The 21,045-nt window shown below is 38.1% G+C and overlaps 2 protein-coding genes across 25 annotated transcripts in view; one reads left to right on the forward strand and one right to left on the reverse strand.

Moving 5' to 3' along the window:
• neb (nebulin) overlaps positions 1–19,133 on the forward strand; it is a 68,775-nt gene extending 49,642 nt beyond the window's left edge. For 7 of the 24 annotated variants that reach the window (XM_028435466.1, XM_028435488.1, XM_028435464.1 and 4 more), the window contains 23 exons: positions 115–228; positions 473–577; positions 1,047–1,151; positions 1,762–1,866; positions 3,205–3,315; positions 4,881–4,991; positions 6,298–6,411; positions 6,487–6,591; positions 6,678–6,782; positions 7,020–7,124; positions 7,532–7,624; positions 8,224–8,316; positions 9,131–9,223; positions 10,428–10,520; positions 10,846–10,938; positions 11,298–11,390; positions 11,894–11,986; positions 12,387–12,494; positions 14,127–14,313; positions 15,229–15,321; positions 16,303–16,443; positions 17,315–17,418; positions 18,393–19,133. In XM_028435466.1, coding sequence (XP_028291267.1) covers positions 115–228; positions 473–577; positions 1,047–1,151; positions 1,762–1,866; positions 3,205–3,315; positions 4,881–4,991; positions 6,298–6,411; positions 6,487–6,591; positions 6,678–6,782; positions 7,020–7,124; positions 7,532–7,624; positions 8,224–8,316; positions 9,131–9,223; positions 10,428–10,520; positions 10,846–10,938; positions 11,298–11,390; positions 11,894–11,986; positions 12,387–12,494; positions 14,127–14,313; positions 15,229–15,321; positions 16,303–16,443; positions 17,315–17,418; positions 18,393–18,566 — 2,538 coding nt within the window. In that variant the 3' untranslated portion in view covers positions 18,567–19,133. The remainder of the gene's footprint in view (positions 1–114; positions 229–472; positions 578–1,046; positions 1,152–1,761; positions 1,867–3,204; positions 3,316–4,880; positions 4,992–6,297; positions 6,412–6,486; positions 6,592–6,677; positions 6,783–7,019; positions 7,125–7,531; positions 7,625–8,223; positions 8,317–9,130; positions 9,224–10,427; positions 10,521–10,845; positions 10,939–11,297; positions 11,391–11,893; positions 11,987–12,386; positions 12,495–14,126; positions 14,314–15,228; positions 15,322–16,302; positions 16,444–17,314; positions 17,419–18,392) is intronic. The other 17 variants (XM_028435469.1, XM_028435470.1, XM_028435473.1 and 14 more) reach the window with 17 other exon arrangements.
• Positions 19,134–19,932: 799 nt separating this feature from the next.
• The window catches only part of tbc1d8 (TBC1 domain family member 8), a 43,372-nt gene continuing 42,259 nt past the window's right edge, over positions 19,933–21,045 (reverse strand). The window contains exon 20 of the mRNA XM_028435498.1: positions 19,933–20,810. Coding sequence (XP_028291299.1) covers positions 20,460–20,810 — 351 coding nt within the window. The 3' untranslated portion in view covers positions 19,933–20,459. The remainder of the gene's footprint in view (positions 20,811–21,045) is intronic.

The raw sequence follows: 21,045 nt of genomic DNA on the forward strand, positions 1-21,045 counted from the left end.
GGTTTAATAATTTAAACACCTACAATCATTGCATTGTTTTTGTTTTTTCTACGCCGTAAATCAAGTTGTTATTAGCTTACCTTTATTCACTACTTTAATACCCTGCCCTGACAGCTGAAGTACAAGGAGAAGTTTGACAAGGAGATGAAAGGAAAGAAACCACAGTACGACCTGAAGGAGAGTAAGATTTACCAGACTTACAAGGATGCCAACGATCTGGCCAGTGTGGTGAGTCGTAGCGTAGTCGAGACCATATCCTACAATGTGACAGAAGATGCAACTGTTAGAGATTTTTTGCAACAAGTGATCTCTGAGAACATCCATTCAACACTTGACATCATGATAAATTGTGAACTAAGAACATGAAAGATAAACTCATACCAAGACTGTGAACAAAATAACCAAATAGGAATTCATAAATGTACCCACGTTTTTTTAATTATAATTTTACACGTGTGAATACATCTCCCAGGTGAAGTACAAGGGCGACCTGAAGAAGATCCACAAACCTGTGACGGACATGGCTGAGTCTCTGTCCATGCAACACAATCTGAGCACCAGCAAACTGTCCAGCACCGTAAGCTCTCATCACCCTTTAACCTCACTCAGAAAGCTGCTGAGTCAGCTCAGCTTCAGTGCAACAATGGCAGTGGTTCACTGAAACGTGTTTGACTGCAGCATTTCTATAAGCTCATGATTACCACCAATATTTACGCACTAAGCTTCTACCTAAACATACATCCTTCTGACACTTCATCTGTTCATCTGGTGGTGATCTTTACCATTCTTACCTCCATCATCTATTATAACATCTTCTATACTTCTTCATTTTTCCTGTCAAATAAGATTGTAGGAACATTAATTACCAAATCCTCCTCTCCACTAATTAGACCATCTTCCTCATTGTTTTAACACGTAACATATTCAGCTTGTATTTTGCTCCTCTTAGTTTTGTTACCATACTAGATGCGAGTGAACCCCACCCACACTCCCTGATTCTTATGTGTTGTAATGAGCTGCCTTACTTTACTGGGAATTCCCCATAGTACTGCTACAAGAAGAAATTTGAGGAGAGTAAGGGTCACTACCACATGATTCCTGACACACCAGAGCAGCTCCACCACAAGGAGGCCTCTGAGCTTCAGAGCAACGTAAGTGGTGCAGACGCTGGGGCTTCTAAACTCTCCTCCACCAGGAACAGTAATGTCTGCGTTTACCTGTACGTCACATGACACACACACACAAATTAACATATTAAATATTTCTTCAATAAATATGTGAATAAACATTAATAAAAGGATAAATGCAATGCATCTGTAGTCCCAAACTGCATCGGAAATTGTAAAATTGTAGCTGTTAATGTATTATTTCAAACACATAACAAGGGTATGTAAGATGTTGTGATATTTGGGAAAATAATAATTCAGGGCACAGAAAAACAATAATGAAGGCATGTAGCGACACATTTAAAATAATCAATGAAAAATACGTAGGGAAACAAGTAAAAAGTGTTGTCTTTTACAAGAGAGACCTGTTTAAGATGGTATTTCAAACAAAAGTAGGCAATACTACAAATAAATAGTTTTGTCTTTGCTGCTTATTATTTGTCATTATTTGTATGTCGCCTATGCTGAGGCAAACGCAACTTTGTATAGAACAAATAAGTCCTCCTGTGTGCATATGAAATTCAGTCACCAGGTATGATCTTTCAATGTGTCTCTTAGATTTGTAATTAACTATTTCACCGATGGGTCTTTCCAGGTGAAATATAAGGAGAAGTATGAGAAGGAAAAGGGCAAACCCATGCTGGACTTCGAGACTCCTACATATGTAACTGCTAAGGAGGCTCAGCACATGCAGAGTCAGGTAAATCCCCTGATTCACCTCTGACACTAAAAAATGTCTTTAAATGGAGAAATATTGCAGTGCATTTTGTACGTCAGGGAGCTTGTTGGATGTTTTTCATATTGAACTCGTAGTTTGAAACCATTTTACAGTGCCTTGAATGCTAGTTTGTTTTGCAGTGTATTTTTTATTTGATCAATTAGATCATCTAAACTCCATATGGTTCTATAACACTGAAGTGATTGAAGGCTGTGTAAAATGAGTTCTAAACTCGGCCACTGGTTTGTGCATTGTTTTCTAATCTGGTGACAGTAAAAGCCTGTTTTTACCTGTGGGGAACACAAAGGTAAAGTATATTGTAGTCAAAGCGCTACATCATGAATTTCAAATTAATTGAATGTCAGTAATAAAGTACATACATTATTGTGGTAATCTAACAATCACAGAAGTTTTATTCTTCACAAACACATATTAAAGTTAACATTAAGATAAATAATTTTGCACTTTCCAAACTGTGCACTTTGTTGCATTTCTATTAAAACTTTTTCTTCCCATAAAACTTTAAATGTTTTATTGTTATATATATTTTTTTAATTACAATCCCACAAATTAATTTACCCTGAATATAAAAAAAAACATTTAAGTAAAATTTTTAAAGCAACCCCAAAAATTAGTTATTTGTTGACCTCTTTTCCCCATTTTGATGATTAAAAGTTAACAAGAAACCACATTTTTTTTGGAAATAATTATATTTGTATATTAATTCATAACTAATACCGTATATATTGCTGTGATTATTCATTTTTTGTTTGTTTGTTTTTTTTACTAAATTCAAACTGAAATTCTGTTTTCATTTAGATATCTTTTCACCGAAGTGTATTTCATTATTATCTTTGTTAAAAAATAGAAGAAAAAATACTGTATTAAAAATGAATTAACTTTTGCAAGATGAACTTCAAGTAGCCTAATATCATAACCATTTTGCACATCGCAAAGTCAAATACAGATACACAAGTTTTTAAATACATCTTCACTCCTACAGGCACTTTAGAGAATCACATAAGCATGGGGAGAACATGCATATTCCACAGAGCTTCCCTGCTGAGGATTCTAACCTAGTCCTTTTTGCTGTGAGGCAAAAGTGCTACATCACTGTACTGCCCTTTAGAATATCAAAACATGAAATGAAATCTATCCAGTAATACAGTCTCAATAATTGTATCACACACAAACACACATTTAAAGAGTGTTAGTATGAGAAGAGTGATGCACACCAGTCGAAGGTAACTGCACTGTCTGCCAGCACTGCATGAGGTTATCTGAGATGTCTGTTCCTTGTCTTGTCTTTGTGGCTGATAGAAAGACTATAAGAAGGACTTTGAGGAGTTCATGAAAGGAAAAAACCTCTCAGGCTTGGAGGACACTCCTGCCATGATTCATGTCAGACACGCCACCAAAATAGCCAGTGAGGTAATTAAAGGTTAATTTACCTCAATCTGACAAAGTTCTCTTTTTTTATTATTATTACTTTTACCTTTTCAATACCCCATTCACTCCCCATAATCCACTAAGACTTCCTACATCACAATAAAAGTCTCTTCTTTTCTCCAACATGTGGTTCCTTTTTTCTCCACTTTTTGAATCCAGTTTAGTTTGGGTTCTTTTGCACGCTTTACCATATTTTATTCAACTAACATTCAATCTACTTCCATCCCCTTTTCATCAGTAGTGTGTCCTTCAATAAGATACAAATAGAGGAATTCTCCACAAGTATCTGGATAGTTTTAAAGTTGAATGTAACTTGATGTTGCATTGTCATTCCACATCTCATTGGAGCACTGTTGATTAGGTGTGGGTATTATTTAAATCTGTAGACACAGGAAGAAGTTTTTGGGTGCTTTTAAAAAGTGTTTTATATCAGTCAAGTAGGGTTAGGTCGATGGCTGGTGAGACACTGACTTTTTCATAGTCGAAATAAGAAATATATGAACACAACAGAATAGCTCATCATTTAATTGATGATTTAAAATAAAACTTTGATTTAAAATAATACATTTATGCTTCTATGTTTACGTGTTTGTATGCCAATCCTTCTGAACAAAAATGTATATTACAACAACAATGTAAAAAATGGATGACCGCACTTGACAAACCATTGCCAACGATGGTAATCAGATGGTAATTAAACAGTGTAAGAAGATTCTTTCTTTTTGTCTTTTCACTTTGGTTCAATGATTGATCAGCGAGACTATATTATATAGATCTAAATTAGAATATAAAGACACCTTTAAAAATGTTCGTTAAATTATGTTAGTGACATACAGTGAGCTGGCCACTGAAATAAAACTGCAAGCAGTGCAGTTTGTGAGAGATTGTTGAATTCAAGATGAAGCACTTCTGACACCAAAACGCACTCAAAACCATCATTTCAATAGTGCGGTCTCTCCCACTTCTACTCTTGTTGTCATTTACGCAGGTAATCGTAGAAAATCACTCTCAACTGGTGAACAAATAACATGTCCAATCTTTTTCTGTACACACATTTTAGTGTTTTTTATTCAGCATCCTATTAAATCAGATCCTCAGAGACAGTTTCATTTTGCTGCAAAATACATTAACATTCATCATGAAATGTTTATAGGAATCCTTTCAAAATGTAAAAGTAGGTTTCCATGAATAACTGGCTACATGTGGACAATGACCTTAATATTGTTAATTCCCCCTCACACTCATTTTTACATTAGACGTTCACCCTCACCCAGTTGGAGAACATCAGCCGCTGCATGCATGCATGTAAACATCTAAATCTGACTGTTATGCTGTCTTGGCTTATTTTCTTTCTCTTTCTTTTTCTTGGTTCCGTTTTTAATGTTCAATCCGATGCTGTTTTATTCACATTCCTGCCAAAGTGATTCCAGCCTTGGCCTGGTGACTTTGAGCTTGTAATGACGATTGTTGTAATGTCTTCATGTATGCCTCAGCCTGGCCTGCTGGTTTGCCCTTCTGTGCATTCTCTCTGTTTTTCCGTCCTGTAGAAAGATTACAGGAGGGATCTAGAGGAGGGAGTGAAGGGTAAAGGGCTAACTGTACTAGAGGAAACTCCGGAGCTTTTGAGAGCAAGGAATGCTACTCAAATCCTGAGTGAGGTATGAATGACTGAGAGCCGATAGAGGTGGTGTGACGCTCTCCCATCTGAGTGACTTCCCACAATCCTGCTGGTCAATCCCGCCCCCTGTTAACCAAGCACCACCATCTCACTAAAAGGTTGACTGCTGGGTTTGACTGTTATTCTGGTTCCCTGCTTCATGACATTACTAATTTTTCAGCGCACCCAGTTCTGCACATTTAGATTATTGTTCGATTGTTTTTTCTTCTTGTATAACTCCCATCCTTTTTTTATTAATCTCCTCCTCTTTTCCTTCCTTTTTGATTATTAACTGATGCTGTGCTTTAAACTGCTCTACCATAGCTGGAGGTTTATCTTTAAGTGAAAAACATCATCTGCAAACTGTAGATATATGGTCCCCCCATCTTCTTTGTACTTCTTTATTACCATTCATTTATCAGGAGACCCCCTCTACCACCTGAGCCACGGTGGTAGAGGGGGTCGTCTTCTGATTGAGAGGTTGGAGGTTCTCAGTCTATACCTGTCGAAGTGTCTTTGGGCAAGACACTGAACCCTAAGTTTCTCCCAGTGGTTGACCAGCGCCTTGAGACTACTTCAGTAAAGCAGTGTTTCTTAAATACCTCTAGGGATACACAACGGCACCAGAGAGAGAGAGAGAGAGAGAGAGGAAAATTAACAGGTGTGAGAAGAACCTGGAACCTGGAATTCAAATGGAGTTGATTTTTGAATGATTTTAATTATTATTCTTTAAAATTCTGTAAAATATAAATCTAGTTAAACTAAAATGCAGTAATATAAATATATGAGCTCAAACATGACCAAAAACTAATTCTAGCCAAAAATTCTTGATATCAAAATGGGGGCACTAAATACTGTTTCATTCTACGTATTTACAAAATGTGATTCTTTAAAATGTGTTATCACTCTACTAAGCACAACGTTGTAGTCAAACATAGGGGGTTACTTAGATTCAGAAATAAGAGAAAGGGGGTTCTCGATTCAAAAAGGTTTGAGAACCACTGCTGTTCAGTTAAGGCTTCAAAACAACAAGGAGAAGTATTTCTTAGGTCTCTTTATGCTCACACTTGAGGATGATTTCAGGAATGGCAAAGCAGTGAATGTATTCTGACAGCCTTTGGCGTATTACAGTTTATTGGACCTTTTCACTTATCATCAGCCTCTTTAGAAATCACCCCTTATTCCTGCTAACCTCCTCTTTTCAACCATCCCATAGGTTCCTCTCTGTTCTGCCGTCTTTTCCAATAAAAGTGATTTACTTATTATCATCATTAGACAATGACTGAATACATGTAACTTGTTTTCAGAGAGAGTATAAAAAGTCGCTGGAGCAGGAGATCAAAGGAAAGGGAATGTTGGCATTGGCTACTGATACTCCAGACTTCATGAGAGCCAGAAACGCCACTGACATCCTCAGCCAGGTTTGAGTCACGTCTGCTTTGTTCATGTCAATTTCATCCATAAATCATATAGCATGAGAGTTTGTCTTCTTTCAGGCTAAGTACAAACACACTGCAGAGATGGACAGAGCCAGTTACACCACTGTCATTGATACCCCAGACATCATTCATGCTCAGCAGATGAAGAATATCATCAGCCAGGTAAACTTGGTCCAAAAATACAGCATTCAGAATTCATCAGTGGTTCATTTACAGTTTGTGAGGTCTTTTGTTTTTATTTGCAACAGAAAAAGTACAGAGAAGAAGCGGAGAAGACCATGTCTCACTACGTGCCTGTCCTGGACACACCTGAGATGCAGAGAGTCCGTGAGAACCAGAGGAACTTCAGCACTGTAAGTGAAACAGGATGAATGATGCTGAATCTCATCATGTTTGTCTCTTAAATTACATTTATCGACTGCAATTTGTTTACTGTCATCAAAGCAGGGAATTTAGAAAAGTAGCTTTTCATCAAACACTGAAGGGAAAAAAAGGCTATTTTTTTCTTCTTTTGAAGCTCTTATATCTTTGGCTTTTTCCATTTCCTGTTGTGAGAGCTCTTAACTACACTTCTGTTTCTCTCCCTGTAGCTTCAGTACCAGACTGACCTAAAAAACATAAAGGGCAAAGTGTCTTCCGTACAGGACACTCCTGAAATCCTTCGCGTTAAAGAGAATACAAAGAATTTCAGCTTGGTATTTACTCCCTAATGTGTATTTTTTAAGTTTTTTTTAACACCTTTTTTTTTGTTTAACATTGTTTTGGTCAGTGTTTTTTCTTTTTAATAATACTTTCATATCTTTTTTTTCTTTTTTTTAAACTTGTGCCAACTTTGGATTGAAATCTCTAACCCTTTCTGGTTGTTTTATGGTCTAACTTGTTTGTTCACAGTTTGGGTTTTGTTGAAGGCCTTTGTCATCACTGTTTTGTCAAAATGTGAAGATTTAAATGTGTGTCTTTCTGTTTGTCTCATCTTCATGTTAAGTCAAAGAGCCACGTACAGCTAATCTGAGTGTGTTCTAGAGACGAGCAGGGCTGTGTCTTATTATTCTGGATAGACTGTGAGACTAACTACTGGTTCTTGTTCCTGGTGGGTACAAAGATTCATTACAAAGAGGATTTGGGAGGTGGAACATCTTTGTCCGAGACACCTGAGATGGAGAGAGTTAAACGTAACCAGCGGAACATTAGCACGGTACTCAGCGAAGTGACCCCAATTTCCCCCCTTCATATACTCCTCCATCTTCCATCATCCCTTTTTATACAGTTTCCCCTTAAACAACCCAGAGCTGACATGACGTATAATCCTTCCAAATGACCGTTTTCAACTTTCAAATACCTCTTTCCTTTGCGTGATATTTCCTTTTTAGTGTTATTTATTAACAAAACTATCTTCTGCTGCCTCTAAATGTCCCATAACTTATTAATCTTTTGTTAAAAACACATTCTGTATGAGAAACAAACAGGATATAAAGAGTGTGTGAAACCTAATTTTGTATTTTACAAAATACAACCAGCTCTCACAGTGCATCAGTGCATGTTGTATTTGGCCATTTAGTGTACCGTGTTTAAAAAGTTCTTTACCCTGGTGACCATTATGATGAATTAGGTCCTAAATGCTCCCAGGATTAACCGTAATCATTAATATCATAGCTCTAAAGTCTAATAGCAATGATCTCCTAATGAAAAACCCTTTGAACATTTGCTGTGGTGAGAATGCTGTCACATTCTGTACCCACTGTTGCTTTTGATCCTTTGTGTCTTATTTTGTACCATAACTTGTACAATGATCAGATTCAGTACAAGGACTCTATGGGTCAAGGCACCTCCATACCAGATCTTCCTGAAGTGAAGCGGATTAAAGAAACGCAGAAGAATATCAGCCTGGTAGAGACAAAAATGCTTCTTTGTGACTTAACTTAGCTCAAAACAATCATTTCATGATGTTCTGCCTTAAACCCCCCCCCTGCTTTTTCCCTTTCTTTAAATGCTTTAAATACTTCTCCTGGTTCGTTTTCATTAAGAATTACACCTGTAATATATTAAATTAACATTTCATTTTAGCTTTTCACATATTTTTCATGCACACTGTTGAGTGAGAATCTAAGGCTAATCATATACAGGCTACTTTCCTTATTCAGTGGTTTTGAATAATTTAAAGGGCCGGTATTTTGCTATTTTTCACCCATCTACGTTTGTTCTAAGAACCCCAACAACATAGAATTTGAGGGTTATTTTCCCAAACTTGCCTGTTTTCTGGAGTTTTAGGCCTCTGAAAAGTGACTTTCTGAGCAGTTCTAAAAACAGGCTGTTTTGGGGCCTACTTATGCATATTCATGAGTGGGCGTGTCTCTTGCGAGGGACATCACTGATCACAAAGCAATATTTTTCAGCCAAAAAACTCCACACAAGAGACTAAGAATGTTGAGAACATTTTTAAAGCAAATATTTTTGATAATGTACAGTACGTGGGGATTAGAAATGAGTCTAACATGGCATCAGGGAATGATTTCACTACGTAATCATGCATTTCCACAAATATTATTCCACCATCGCTGCAAAACCATTGAAAAAACATCCTTTTTGACTGTTGTGCTGAGCCATTAATGTGTGTTATCTTTATTTAAACGTATCTGTAGCTACAACACATGCTGTATCTCTGTTGTTGTGTCTTCTGTTCCGCGTGTGTAACGATGGGCAGATTCAGTACAAGGACTCAGTGGGTCAAGGCACGTCCATACCAGATCTCCCTGAAGTGAAGCGGGTTCGAGAAACCCAGAAGAATATCAGCCTGGTAGAGAAAAATAAGTGCAGTGGCCCTCGCTTCCCTTTAAAAAAAAAGCTTTACCTGGATTTCCCCAAAGATCCTCTGCTTTTTAAAAAAAACTCTGCTTTTCTTCTCTCTCCACTGCTAAACCTTTTTAAGCCCTTTGTTACATTTTGTGAGTTTTCCCAAAACACTAATAACCCATTTAAATGAGTGGTTACATCTGCTAGATTCTGTATTTTTATCATGAATTTGTAATGTAATGTAGCACCTAAAGCAGGGGTTCTCAACCTTGGTAGGGGCTCGCCAGATGCCTTCATGAAACTAAGATTTTTTTTTTTTTAATTCGAGCAAATTTTTGCTTATTTTGAACCATTTTCTGCAACGACAGCAAACGGGCAATATTTGAACCTATTTTCATTACTTTTTCTTGCCATATTTGTGCTCCTTTTACTTCCCACTTCATCAAATTTCACTACTTTTTCTGCATTTTTTTTCCCACTTTCAAAGCATTTTCAGCACCACTTTTCCCACCTCATGTCACATATGTTGACTCATTATTATCACTTTTAACCTCTTTTTACCAGATTTTATGCTTATTTTTTGCCAATTTAACTACATTCACAATTTGTCATGCCCATTATTTGACAGATTCTGCCAACCTTTAAACCAATATTGACACTTTGTTTTTGGGCACTCTAATTTGCAACATTTTTCCACCATTTTTGGTTATATTTAACCCATTTTATTTCTGATTAAAACAAATATTTATATCTTTAAGATTAATATATACCATGGCCCAAATAATTACACAAATTTCTGCATCACAGTGGATGTTATTCAGATAAATGAATCTGGCACCTTTATTTTGGAGGTTGGGTTGAGAACCACTGCCCTAAAGCACTCAAAGGTGTCTATTCATATAAAAAACAAAACTTTTCAAAGGATTGAAAGCATATATTGCTTTTTATTTTAGTATTTTCTACATAATTTGGGGCTTTAGGGGCTGTTATATATGCGATGAATAAATAGATTTGTATCGTTAATAATGAACTCGTATCACCCATTCCCATAAACCCTCTCATTAGAACAAATTCACTCACAACCTTTTGTTGTCATTGTTTTCATGTTTTTCTGTTGTTTTGAGTGCATCGACTGGTCTTTGTCTTGTCCTTTTGTTAACGTTCTGCCTTTGTCCCACTGTCTACCTGTTTAACTTGTGCATGGGCAGATTCAGTACAAGGACTCAGTGGGTCAAGGCACATCCATACCAGATCCACCTGAAGTGAAGCGGATCAAAGATACACAGAAGAACATCAGCCTGGTAGAGGAAAAATATCCATGCGATCCTTAACTTAGCTCCCAAATAGACGACCCTTCTTACTCCTGCTTATTGATGTGTGCCCATAATACCTATTTCACTGTAGACTCTCCATCCTCCTCTTAACTTATATCACCCCGTTTCTACCAGCCATCGTAGCAGACCTAATGTCTTTAAACCCAAAGGAAATCCTTTCACCTTTCTGTTTCTCCTTTCCTAATTCCTCACACATTTAGTTTTTATAACTTCCCATCTCAATAGAAGACTAATTCCTTTTGTAATTTTTTTATGCCACAGTCTTTGACATGTTTTGCTGTCTTTTTCAAAGCTTCAGTACAAAGAAGGAGTGGGACAAGGTACCTCAGTATCAGAGACCCCAGAGATGGAGCGAGTTAAACGCAATCAGCAGAATATTAGCACGGTACTCGGCTGCAGTTTCATGTCCTCTACATTCATTTGCTGAGCCTTTTTTTTTCTCCCCCCCCCCCAACCCACTATTATAACATTTCTCCTAAGCCTTTAGCAGTTATTTAGTGTGCAGCCATGCTACCCCTGTAATATCCAATCCTTCATGCAGCAGTTAACACCAGTAAGCCTTGTGGGATCCTCCAAACTCCCCAGTGTCTCTAACATAACCAGCTTCTTCATTTCCCAGGGAACAAATCGTGTGTTGTTTCTGCTGTGGTTTCTCTAGCTCAGTCTTGTCATTTTTAATGTGTAATTGATGCTGATTTCTTCTTTCATTCTCTTTGCACTAAACCCAAATATATTTTGGGTTAGATTAAATACAAGGATTCTTTGGGTCGAGGCACAGCTATATCGGATCTCCCGGAGGTGAAGCGGGTCAAACAAACACAGAAGCACATCAGCTCGGTAGTGGAACAAAACCGAACCGCTGTGTGGTGCTAACTGTTGAGAGTGAACAGTTGTGCCCATCTTTAATGCTCTATCATCAGCTTCCTCACCTCCTCCTGCTTTCCTCTCACACCTTCATCCTCTCTGTTCAAGGGGCTGACTACACATCGCTGAGCTCCACAACCTCTATCTCCTTAATCCACTGTTCTCTCACTAATACTTTTCTCTACCATCTTTAATCCTTCGCCTCTGACCCGTGTTTACAGTATTCTCTAACCTGCAGCTCAGCTTTCTTACCAAGTTAATTCTCCTCTGCAGTCCCTGCTGAAATAGTTTTCTGCTGTTCCTACAATCAGAGATCCTGGCTGTTCACCAAGACCAGCCAGGATCCATCTCATACTCGAGGACCATTATTTTCATCCTTGAACAGTCCTAGTCAAAATATCTTGTTTTAATTGTTCAGAGTCTGTGAATGTGTGTTGTGTCTTGGTTTGGTGTCTGACTCTGCTTCTGTCCTGTAGGTGATGTATAAAGACAGTTCTGCCAAAGGAACTCCTGTGGTGTTCACTCCAGAGATGGAGCGCGTCAAAAGGAACCAGGAAAACATTAGCTCGGTACCTTCAGAGATGCTAAGAACATGTTCCCCTGAAGAAATGCTCTACGATTGTTTTTAACCCTTTTCTAACCAAGCTCTTCCCTGGCATTGGTTAATCATATTAATTTACCCGAGTGCACTCCCTCCTTTTTCAATGTGTTTATTAGCACCAGCAGATGTGAACCTATTTCCATCATCACTGCTAACCTTTCCATCTCGTTCCCCGTGCGTAAGGTTGGAACTTAACTTTCTTCAGTGTCGTAGCAGCTAATTCCACCCAGTAATGACCCAGTTCATCCTGCTATCAGATGTATGTGTGTCTCTTTTGTGCTATGGATGCTAATGGCTATTGAATGTTGGCCTCAGGTGTGAAACACAGTCACTCAGCTGATGCTCATTATTAGTGCTGTGCCCTTTAGGTGCTGTACTCTGACAGCTTCCGCAAGCAGGTTCAGGGCAAAGCCGCCTTCGTTCTGGACACTCCTGAGTTGAGACGCGTCAGGGAGACCCAACGCATCATTTCAGGCGTAAGGGTTTCTCAACTTGTTTGTGTTCAATCAATTCAATTCAATTCAAAACAGCTTTATTGGCATGAGAAACAAGTTTACATTGCCAAAGCAAGTGTGACACAGAACTATGTACACACAAAAACAATACTGTAAATATTAAAAATAACATTTGTGATGTACAAAACAATAAATAAAAAATATATAGAGAGTTTCACTATATACTGTATATGTAGAACAAAATTAACTTATAAGTGTTATAAAATTGGAAAAAGTTATGTACAGAGTTTTACGGATATTCATATACACATTAGTGACGTGCTGTGAGAACTAGGGTTGGGTAGGCACGGCGTTGCAAATCTGTTGTTTGTGTTGGAAACACAAAAACACGGAGAAAATGATGACAACAACACAGAAAAGCCTCAGTTGAGCCACATCCACAAAGCCAGTCCTTTCTTTTGTACCATTCACTGTGGAAAATACCAACAATTTTCTGACCTTACCTTTGCTGAAGGTCTGGTAGCTCAGGTGTTGGTGTCCCCTTTTTAAAAGCTGTTGTTTTTCCTCAAAAAAAAGGTTTCTTTATCGTCTCTAGCGCTGTCATCCTTTACGTAGCAGCAGCGGCCACACTGAATCAATTCACTAATGCACTGTGAACTTACGTATAGCATTTAGCATAGCGCGGTTATGTCTGCCTATTTACATGAATGGTTTTCCATATTTGGGAACTGACTGAGCATGCGCAAACACGTAAAAACACGCTATGGAAACAGAGGCAGATCAGCAATGTGCCTTTGTGAGGGGATGTGGCCTCTTCCTGACTTACAGCAAGGTAAGACTGTGCAGTGTCTCTGCCGTACCAGGAAAAAGCGATGTTTAGTCATTTGGGCTATGAAAAGCACAAAATACTGACACTTTCAAACTTATAGGTATTGTAGGGAATAAAAAAATAAATAATGTATAATTATATTACATTTAAAACAAATGATGAAAATATCAATTCACCCTTGAGTAGGTACTGCCTACCTTGCCTACCCTGACCGCACGTCACTACGGTTATACAAGTACATACATAGATACATACATGTACACAAACACTTACATATGTATATATGCATACATGCATGGGCAGACTATTTATAGATACATAAACGTAGTGAGACTATAGGGTCTGTCAGTCTGTTTAATGTGTTTTTAAATGTCTGTTTTACAGTTATGGTCCCACACCTGATAATTTTATAACTTCTCTTGATAAGTTTGAATTTTATCCACCCAAAATATTGATTTTTACATAACAAATGGGATCTATTCCAAGATGAGAACTGTAATTAATTACATTTCTAAGACAGAAAATATAAGATGTTTCCATTCCTAATATGAATCTTCTTGTCCGGTTATGAAAGTCTGAGCTTGGGGATGAAGTCAAATCTGATTTACATTGTTGGAGAATAAGTCCTGGAGCCTCACAGTGAACGGTTTTGTTTTAAAAATGTAGATGCTAAATGTGCTATCTGTATGTAAAAAGTTCACCTTTGTCAAAAAACACAAATTCATATTGTTTTTTAAGCATGTACATCTGCTTTCATCATGTGAAGCGTTTTTCCAAGCCTCTGGTTTGACACTCTTCTGGTTTCCTCCTGTCATCATCTGCAGGTGAAATACCATGAGGACTTTGAGAAACACAAAGGAAGCTTCACTCCCACCACCACCGACCCTGTGACAGAACGCGTGAAGAAGAACACTCAGGACTTCAGCGACATCAGCTACCGCGGCATCCAGAGACGTGTGGTGGAGATGGAGAGGAGGCGAGCCCTAGAGCACGACCAGGAGACCACCACTGGTACTGTGACAAACCTATCTACAGGAGAACATGCAAACTCAACACAAACACCATCGTAGAAGGAAAGCAATCCTAGGACTTTTGTCTGCGAGACAGCATGGCTAAACACATTTAAAACAGCTTTTCACACTAAAATGAATGTCCTCAATATAGGGCTGGGCAAAAAATCGATTTAATCAATTTATCGAACTGGTAGATAAAAACTATTTTTATTTTGCAAATTCGAGTTAAAAAAAAAAAAAAAATTGACGACATTTTTTTTCTTCCCGCCACAGTGTTTTCTGACTTTTTCGCGTTCCATCCTTGTCAGTTATCGTAGCACGATGTGAGCCAGCCCCATCTTTGTTTACATGTGTTTACTTTTTGAGTAGGCTATACTGTATGTGTGCCACAGGCACTATGCTGAGATCCTAAGGGAAGAATTCATTATTATTTTTTTAATTGTAATGTTATATGTTATAAAATATGTAGTTATGTGATTTTTTTAATCAGAAAATTTAAGCTACTGTGACGTTGTTGCTGCACTTTTGCTTAAACCTGGGTTAAAGCTTGAAATAGTTGAATGACAGAATCATTTACTTTTTATTTTGGGATTGTTCTATGGATTTTAACTTTTGTGGACAATCACAGCAATAAAGTTGCACTTTTGACAATATATCTGATGTCTGCAGTCATTTTTAGGTGCATTGAAAAAAAATGTAATCGAGACTCGAATATTTCTTAAAAAAATCTGAGATTTTTTTTCTTTTGGCAAAATCGCCCAGCCCTACCTCAATGCATGGAATCTTCTGGATCTGTTAAAGTTGGGTTTGTTGTGTGTGCACAGCTGTTTATTTATATATCTTTACATCAAAACAACTAGTTTAATTATAGAGAGAGACTTTCTTCAGTCATCAACCTTCTCCTCCTCCTCAGATCTGCGTGTGTGGCGTACAAATCCAGGCTCTGTGTTCGACTACGACCCTGCAGAGGACAACATCCAGTCCAGGAGTCTGCACATGATGTCTGGTGAGAAAACATTGGTTCACATTGCTCATCAAAGGTGTTACGAGGCATGATGATGCACACAATGTTGCCTTATTTAAATATTTCAGCGGTTTTCTAGCATACAGTAAACATCTCATGGATAAACATAAAAAGTAAGAAAAGTTCTTTTTATTTTATTCATTCATTTTACACAAAGGCATCTGTATAAAATAAAAGGTTTGTCAAAATGTACAATTTGTATTTAAATAAAATAACACCGATGAATTAAATTCAAAATAAAGAAATTCTCAGGCTCTAAAAATAGAAAATAACCTCCATTCAATGCTGTTTTGGTGCAGTGCATTACGTTTAATCTGGTTTGTTGACAATGATGTGATGCATTTGATTGTTGTCTGGTCATTTCATTTTTTTGTTTCACAATGTCTGTTGATCATTTTAAAACAAAAATAACAACAATTTACTCAGTAACGGTTGGGTGTAGAAATGTAACAAATTACTTTACATGTTTTAAAATGTACTTAAGTACAAGTAAAATTACTGATTTAGGGATATACTCAAAAAAAGTACAAGTTCCCATAAAAGCAACTCAATTACAGAAGAAAGTTTATTTGTACGACTGCTGTACGGACAACCCCCGGTGCTATTGGTACGGTTACCGAAGTAACGTACGTAGCTTTTTAGGGTTAGAGTTAGGTTTAGGGTAGGGTTAGGTTATAACCCAATATCACAACAATTTTTAGGGTTATGGTTAGGTATAGGGTAAGGTTTAGTCTTAGTCATGTGACCTAAACTGGTCAAATAGGAGCGCTGCGTACGGATAGAATGTCGGTATATTGATACGGCAACCGTACGGATAGCCGCTGCCATTACAGAAACATGAGTACTTGTAATCAGTCACTTTAGGCTCTGAAAACAATAATTGTAATAGAAAGGTTCCATTAAGAATTTCATTAACACTTTGGTTGTAATGTTGGTAACTTTACTCTCTCATCTCTATGTCAGTCCAAGTTCAGCGTCGCAGCAAAGAGCATTCCCGCTCCACCAGCGCTTTGAGCGGCTTGGCTGATGAGAAGTCTGAGATGTCCCAGGATGCTGATCACCACATGTCTCTGTACAGCAACGGCTTCATGGCCACTTCCACTGGTAACAACATACGGCAGAGGCTCCCCCATCGTTATACACTTTATATCAGCTGTGTCTGAATCAGACTTTGTCTAAACACTGCAGAAACATTTTCAGATGGGAACGTGTCACACAAATTCTGTCATCCCTTCACTGGTCTTCGCTTTGTTTTAGGGGATGTAACTCCTTTGATTAATCAGACAATGTTGAAGCTAATAATCCTGTTTAGTTTCATTGTATTCCTGTTTCCCATTACAAATAAAATCCCACTGAATATTCATACATACTACATACTATACTAACATAACCCCATCCTCCATATAGAGACAGACAGACAGACAGACAGACAGACAGACAGATACTCTAGATCAGTGTTTCTCAAATGGGGGTCTGTGATGGCACTACAGAGGGTACTTGAAAGTAAGAGAGTGGGAAATTAACAAATAAAAGCATAAAAAATGTGGTTTTCTAATGTGTATTTTTAGTTTCAAATAATAATCATAATAAAGATGATAGAATTGATCTGGATTGGTTCCACATCAGACAGGGAGGGGACCAGAAAAGATAAAAACTATAGAAATAAATCTATTCAGGAGGCACTAAAGACAGTTTTATTCTACTGACAGTATTTACAAAATTCTTTAAAATGTGTATCACATCATTATGCTCTATAATTGTGTTTACATTTGAGAACAACTACTATAGCTGGATAGATGGATGGATGGATGGATGGATGGATGGAAGTGTTTGTTAGTTGGTTTGTAATGGCTTTGAATAGGGCGCAGCACTCTGCCAAAACCCATCTTCTTGCATGTTTTCTATATTTTAGAGCAACTATGCATCTAGGTCTACATTGTTGTTGTGTTGATGAGCGTCTGTTGTCACATTGCAGGCTATCAGCAGGCCAGGACTGTGGAGCTGCAGCAGAGGTCCTCATCAGTGGCCACCCAGCAGACCACCGTCTCCTCCGTCCCCTCACACCCCTCCACCACCGGAGTAAGAAACTCACTGCTGCATACACTACTCATTAGTCCAAGGTCAAGGTTACTTCATTTATACCTAATGTACATTATGTTTACATGTGGCTGTATTTAGCTCATCTACTTAAACCCTTGTGTTCTTGTCCCTTAATCCTGTTCATATCTTGTGTTGATCATGCACATTGGAAAACTCGACCTAATCCCTTTGAACCAAATCAATCTGTTTGGTACAAATAAAGTGACCTTGCACCTCGACCAGTGGCTGACACACACAGGGAGTCATGCATTATCAACTTAAATAACAATAAATAATAATAAAATAATCGGTCACACTTTATAAATAAGGCTGACATTACGCCGTCATTAGCATGAATAAGGTGTCATTGAGTGTCGTTCTCTAAATTATGGCAGCTTTTGACAAATTATGACACCTTTGGAGCTATGTTGGTATTTTTTGGGATAGGTGGAGGGATCTAGTGGGGTTAGGGTTATGAATGGTTATAGCCTAATATAGCCTATTTCCACACTCGCAAACCTCTGTTACACTATTACACTGGACTCATTTTTGAACTTTTATGGTCTTGAATAGATCTCAGCGGTTCAGAACTAAGTCATGGAAATTTGGTAAAATACTTTGGAAAAGTTTTGTGGAAAAAGTGTGGGAACCCTGACTTAATGACAGCCTTCATGACAACTTATTTATGCTAATGACAGGTGTCACGTTATAATAATGACAGCGTAATGTCAGCCTAATGTATAAAACATTAAGTAAAGTGTTACTAAATAATCTGTCATTTCTGTGCTATGGAAATATGCAATTTTAACAATATTGTGCCCTTCTTTATCATTAATAGATGTAAATGACCACTTTTAAATCAAAGAGCAATTATTTCAAGATAAAAGCACTGCAGTTTTTCAGGTTTCTGAGGAATCATGTTCCGTTTCACCTCTCTCATATTTTGCTGATGCTCTTTCATGTTTTTTCCTCAGAAAACTGTGCGTGCCATGTACGATTATCCTGCAGCCGACAGCGACGAGGTTTCCTTCAAAGACGGAGACGTGATAGTGAACGTTCAGGCCATCGATGAAGGCTGGATGTACGGCACCGTGCAGCGCACCGGAAAGACCGGCATGTTGCCCGCCAACTACGTAGAGGCCGTCTAAACTAAAGCCTGTCCATTGGAACACATCCACAGGACTGACCTTTGACCCCACCCCTGTGGCTTAGTGCAATGTGTAGTTTTGAGTTTCATGTATGTTTGTGACTGTGCTGTGTTTTCTGTGTTGCTGTCAGTGCCATCTGTGGATGTGACTCATATACAGTATTAGTAACTATTATCATTAAAGGCCAATATGAAGGAAAAAACAGTTTAAATACTCCTCTGAGACTAGGACACAACTTGGGCTATGACTTTGTACATTTCAAATATATTCACTCTCTAAAACTTTAGTCCAAATTGTACTGAAATGAATTCCTCCTGGGTTGAAACTGGTCCAGGAAAACCAGATGATGAGTGAAAGAATAAATAAATCTCCTGGAGTTTTACCACCTACCTCCTCTATGATGAAGCCACTCCTACAGAGTAGAAGATAAAAGCCTTGGTTCTTCCCCAACAGTAAAGGCTGACCTCTATAAAACGTGTGTTTTGTTTCTAATGGTAACTGAGGTTGTGTCAGAGGCTCATCCTCTACCTTTAATCCGTAGCTAATAAAGCACATTAAGCTCCTGCAGCACTTTGTCTCATCATTTTCTCCTCAACTGTACATGCTTTTGTTTTCTCATTCTGTCAGAGGTTTGTAGAAATGTGATCTCAAAGTAGAAAGTCCCAACATCACCTGAGAGGATCGAAAATTAGCCATCACTCTTGGATTCACAAAATAATTCTGAACATTAAAGCTTTATTGAAGCCTAGCACGTTGGAATGCTGGGCTCATCGATTCACAGGCCATTTTTAAAGGAAATGCATGAACCAAATGAATAAGTTTGACGGTAAAACATTTTAAGTGTCAGAGATGAGCACGAAGCCGTCAAATAACAAGCAGGCTTCAGAAGTCTGAATAGAAGGAATAATGACACCCAGTTATTACAGGAAAAATAGACTCCTGCATGTGAGCGTCAAACACTGGTTCGTGATATAGACTAGATGGATGTTCTGACTGAACATTAGAATAAATCCTCTCCATTGAATGAGGAATACAGAAAGCTCACAGTTCAGGTTTTAGATTGAAACTATTAAAAAACAAGACTTCACAAGTAGAAAACAGTCTTTTAGTCAGAAAGTTTAGTGGTATATTCTTATTGGAAGGTCTTTAAACTAAAATGTGGAATTATGTCATTGTTTTGTTTAAAATCCCTTCTTCTCTACCTGCATAGAGAAAAAAAACATTTTATTGTTGGATGGATTCTTGATCAAGGATGAAGTCAATAATCCAGCTCTACTAAGATCTTCTATTGATAAATACAGCTGACGGCTGTGATTGGATTCAACATTACAAGCGTTGATAAATGGACAAAAATAATCACATCGTATTCCAATAACATCTCCAGTGATCTTTATTGATTTCTTCTCAGATCTCTGTTGATTATCTTTTGAGTGAATAGAAACATTTTGAAAAATCCTTTAATCAAAGTGCATTCATGAAAGGTTTTATAAAGCTTATACAAAAACAATAAGGCTTAATGTTAATTCAACAAACATTGAACACTTCTCATACAGAGACAATTTATGACAATAAGCACCAGGAGCTGATCAGAATTTCATTATTGATTAACCTACAGTAATATGAAAGTCATCATATCTATACTACAGTTTAGTTTCACATTATTCTGAAAGTCAGTTTCTCACCCATTAGTGAGTGAACATGTGATGTTAGAGTCAAAGCTGAAATGCAATAAGAAAACATTGTTTGGTTGTCAATTAAAAGACAAAAGGTGTGTCTGAGGACGTTGTGCTGTTGAAGACCAAAACAGTTCTTTGCCAACCTTGAGGATCACATTCGGTTAAATACGCTGATTTAGAGATTTTCTTCATTATGGGTATCAGTTATGATCCGGGGTCAGCTGCCTCCCTGCTGCAGTGTGAGTAACGCTGCTCGCTGCTGATACTGTTTCTCTCTCGCCTCTCGGATCTTTGACTGGAGGCTCGGCGGCTTCTCAAAGAAGCTCACCAGGGCCTGTTCGGTCAGCAGTGACGCCAGAATCTGAGCAAAGCTGACCCTCCACTCAGAGTCCGTCGTGGAGGTCTGGTCGTCTGCGTCTTCAGCAGCCGAGCCTCGTCCACGGTGTTCAGCCTCCCCGATCTGTAGAACCAGACTGGTGACGGTGGCGATGGCCTGGAAGAGGTCGTTCTCCTCTGGGTTGCTTTGGAACAAACTGTAGAGCGTCTTACAGAACTGGATGAACTCCCGCTGCAGGATCAGAGGATTATTTTTCTATGGTCACATTTATACTATATCTGAAATTCATGCTCTACTTTCAACCCATCCCTGAGGAGAAGTACAGCCACAGTGTAGCGTCAGGAAAGCCTTGCTCATGGGCCCACAGTTAAACAACCCTCTGGATAATAATTTCATAATTTATTAATGTTGAGGTTTCATTTACTGTTCCCCAGGAAATCCACTTTGATTTCCTGACATGTTTAGA

This window comes from Gouania willdenowi, chromosome 21 (genome assembly GCF_900634775.1).
Source record: "Gouania willdenowi chromosome 21, fGouWil2.1, whole genome shotgun sequence".
NCBI classification, from domain to species: Eukaryota; Metazoa; Chordata; class Actinopteri; order Blenniiformes; family Gobiesocidae; genus Gouania; species Gouania willdenowi.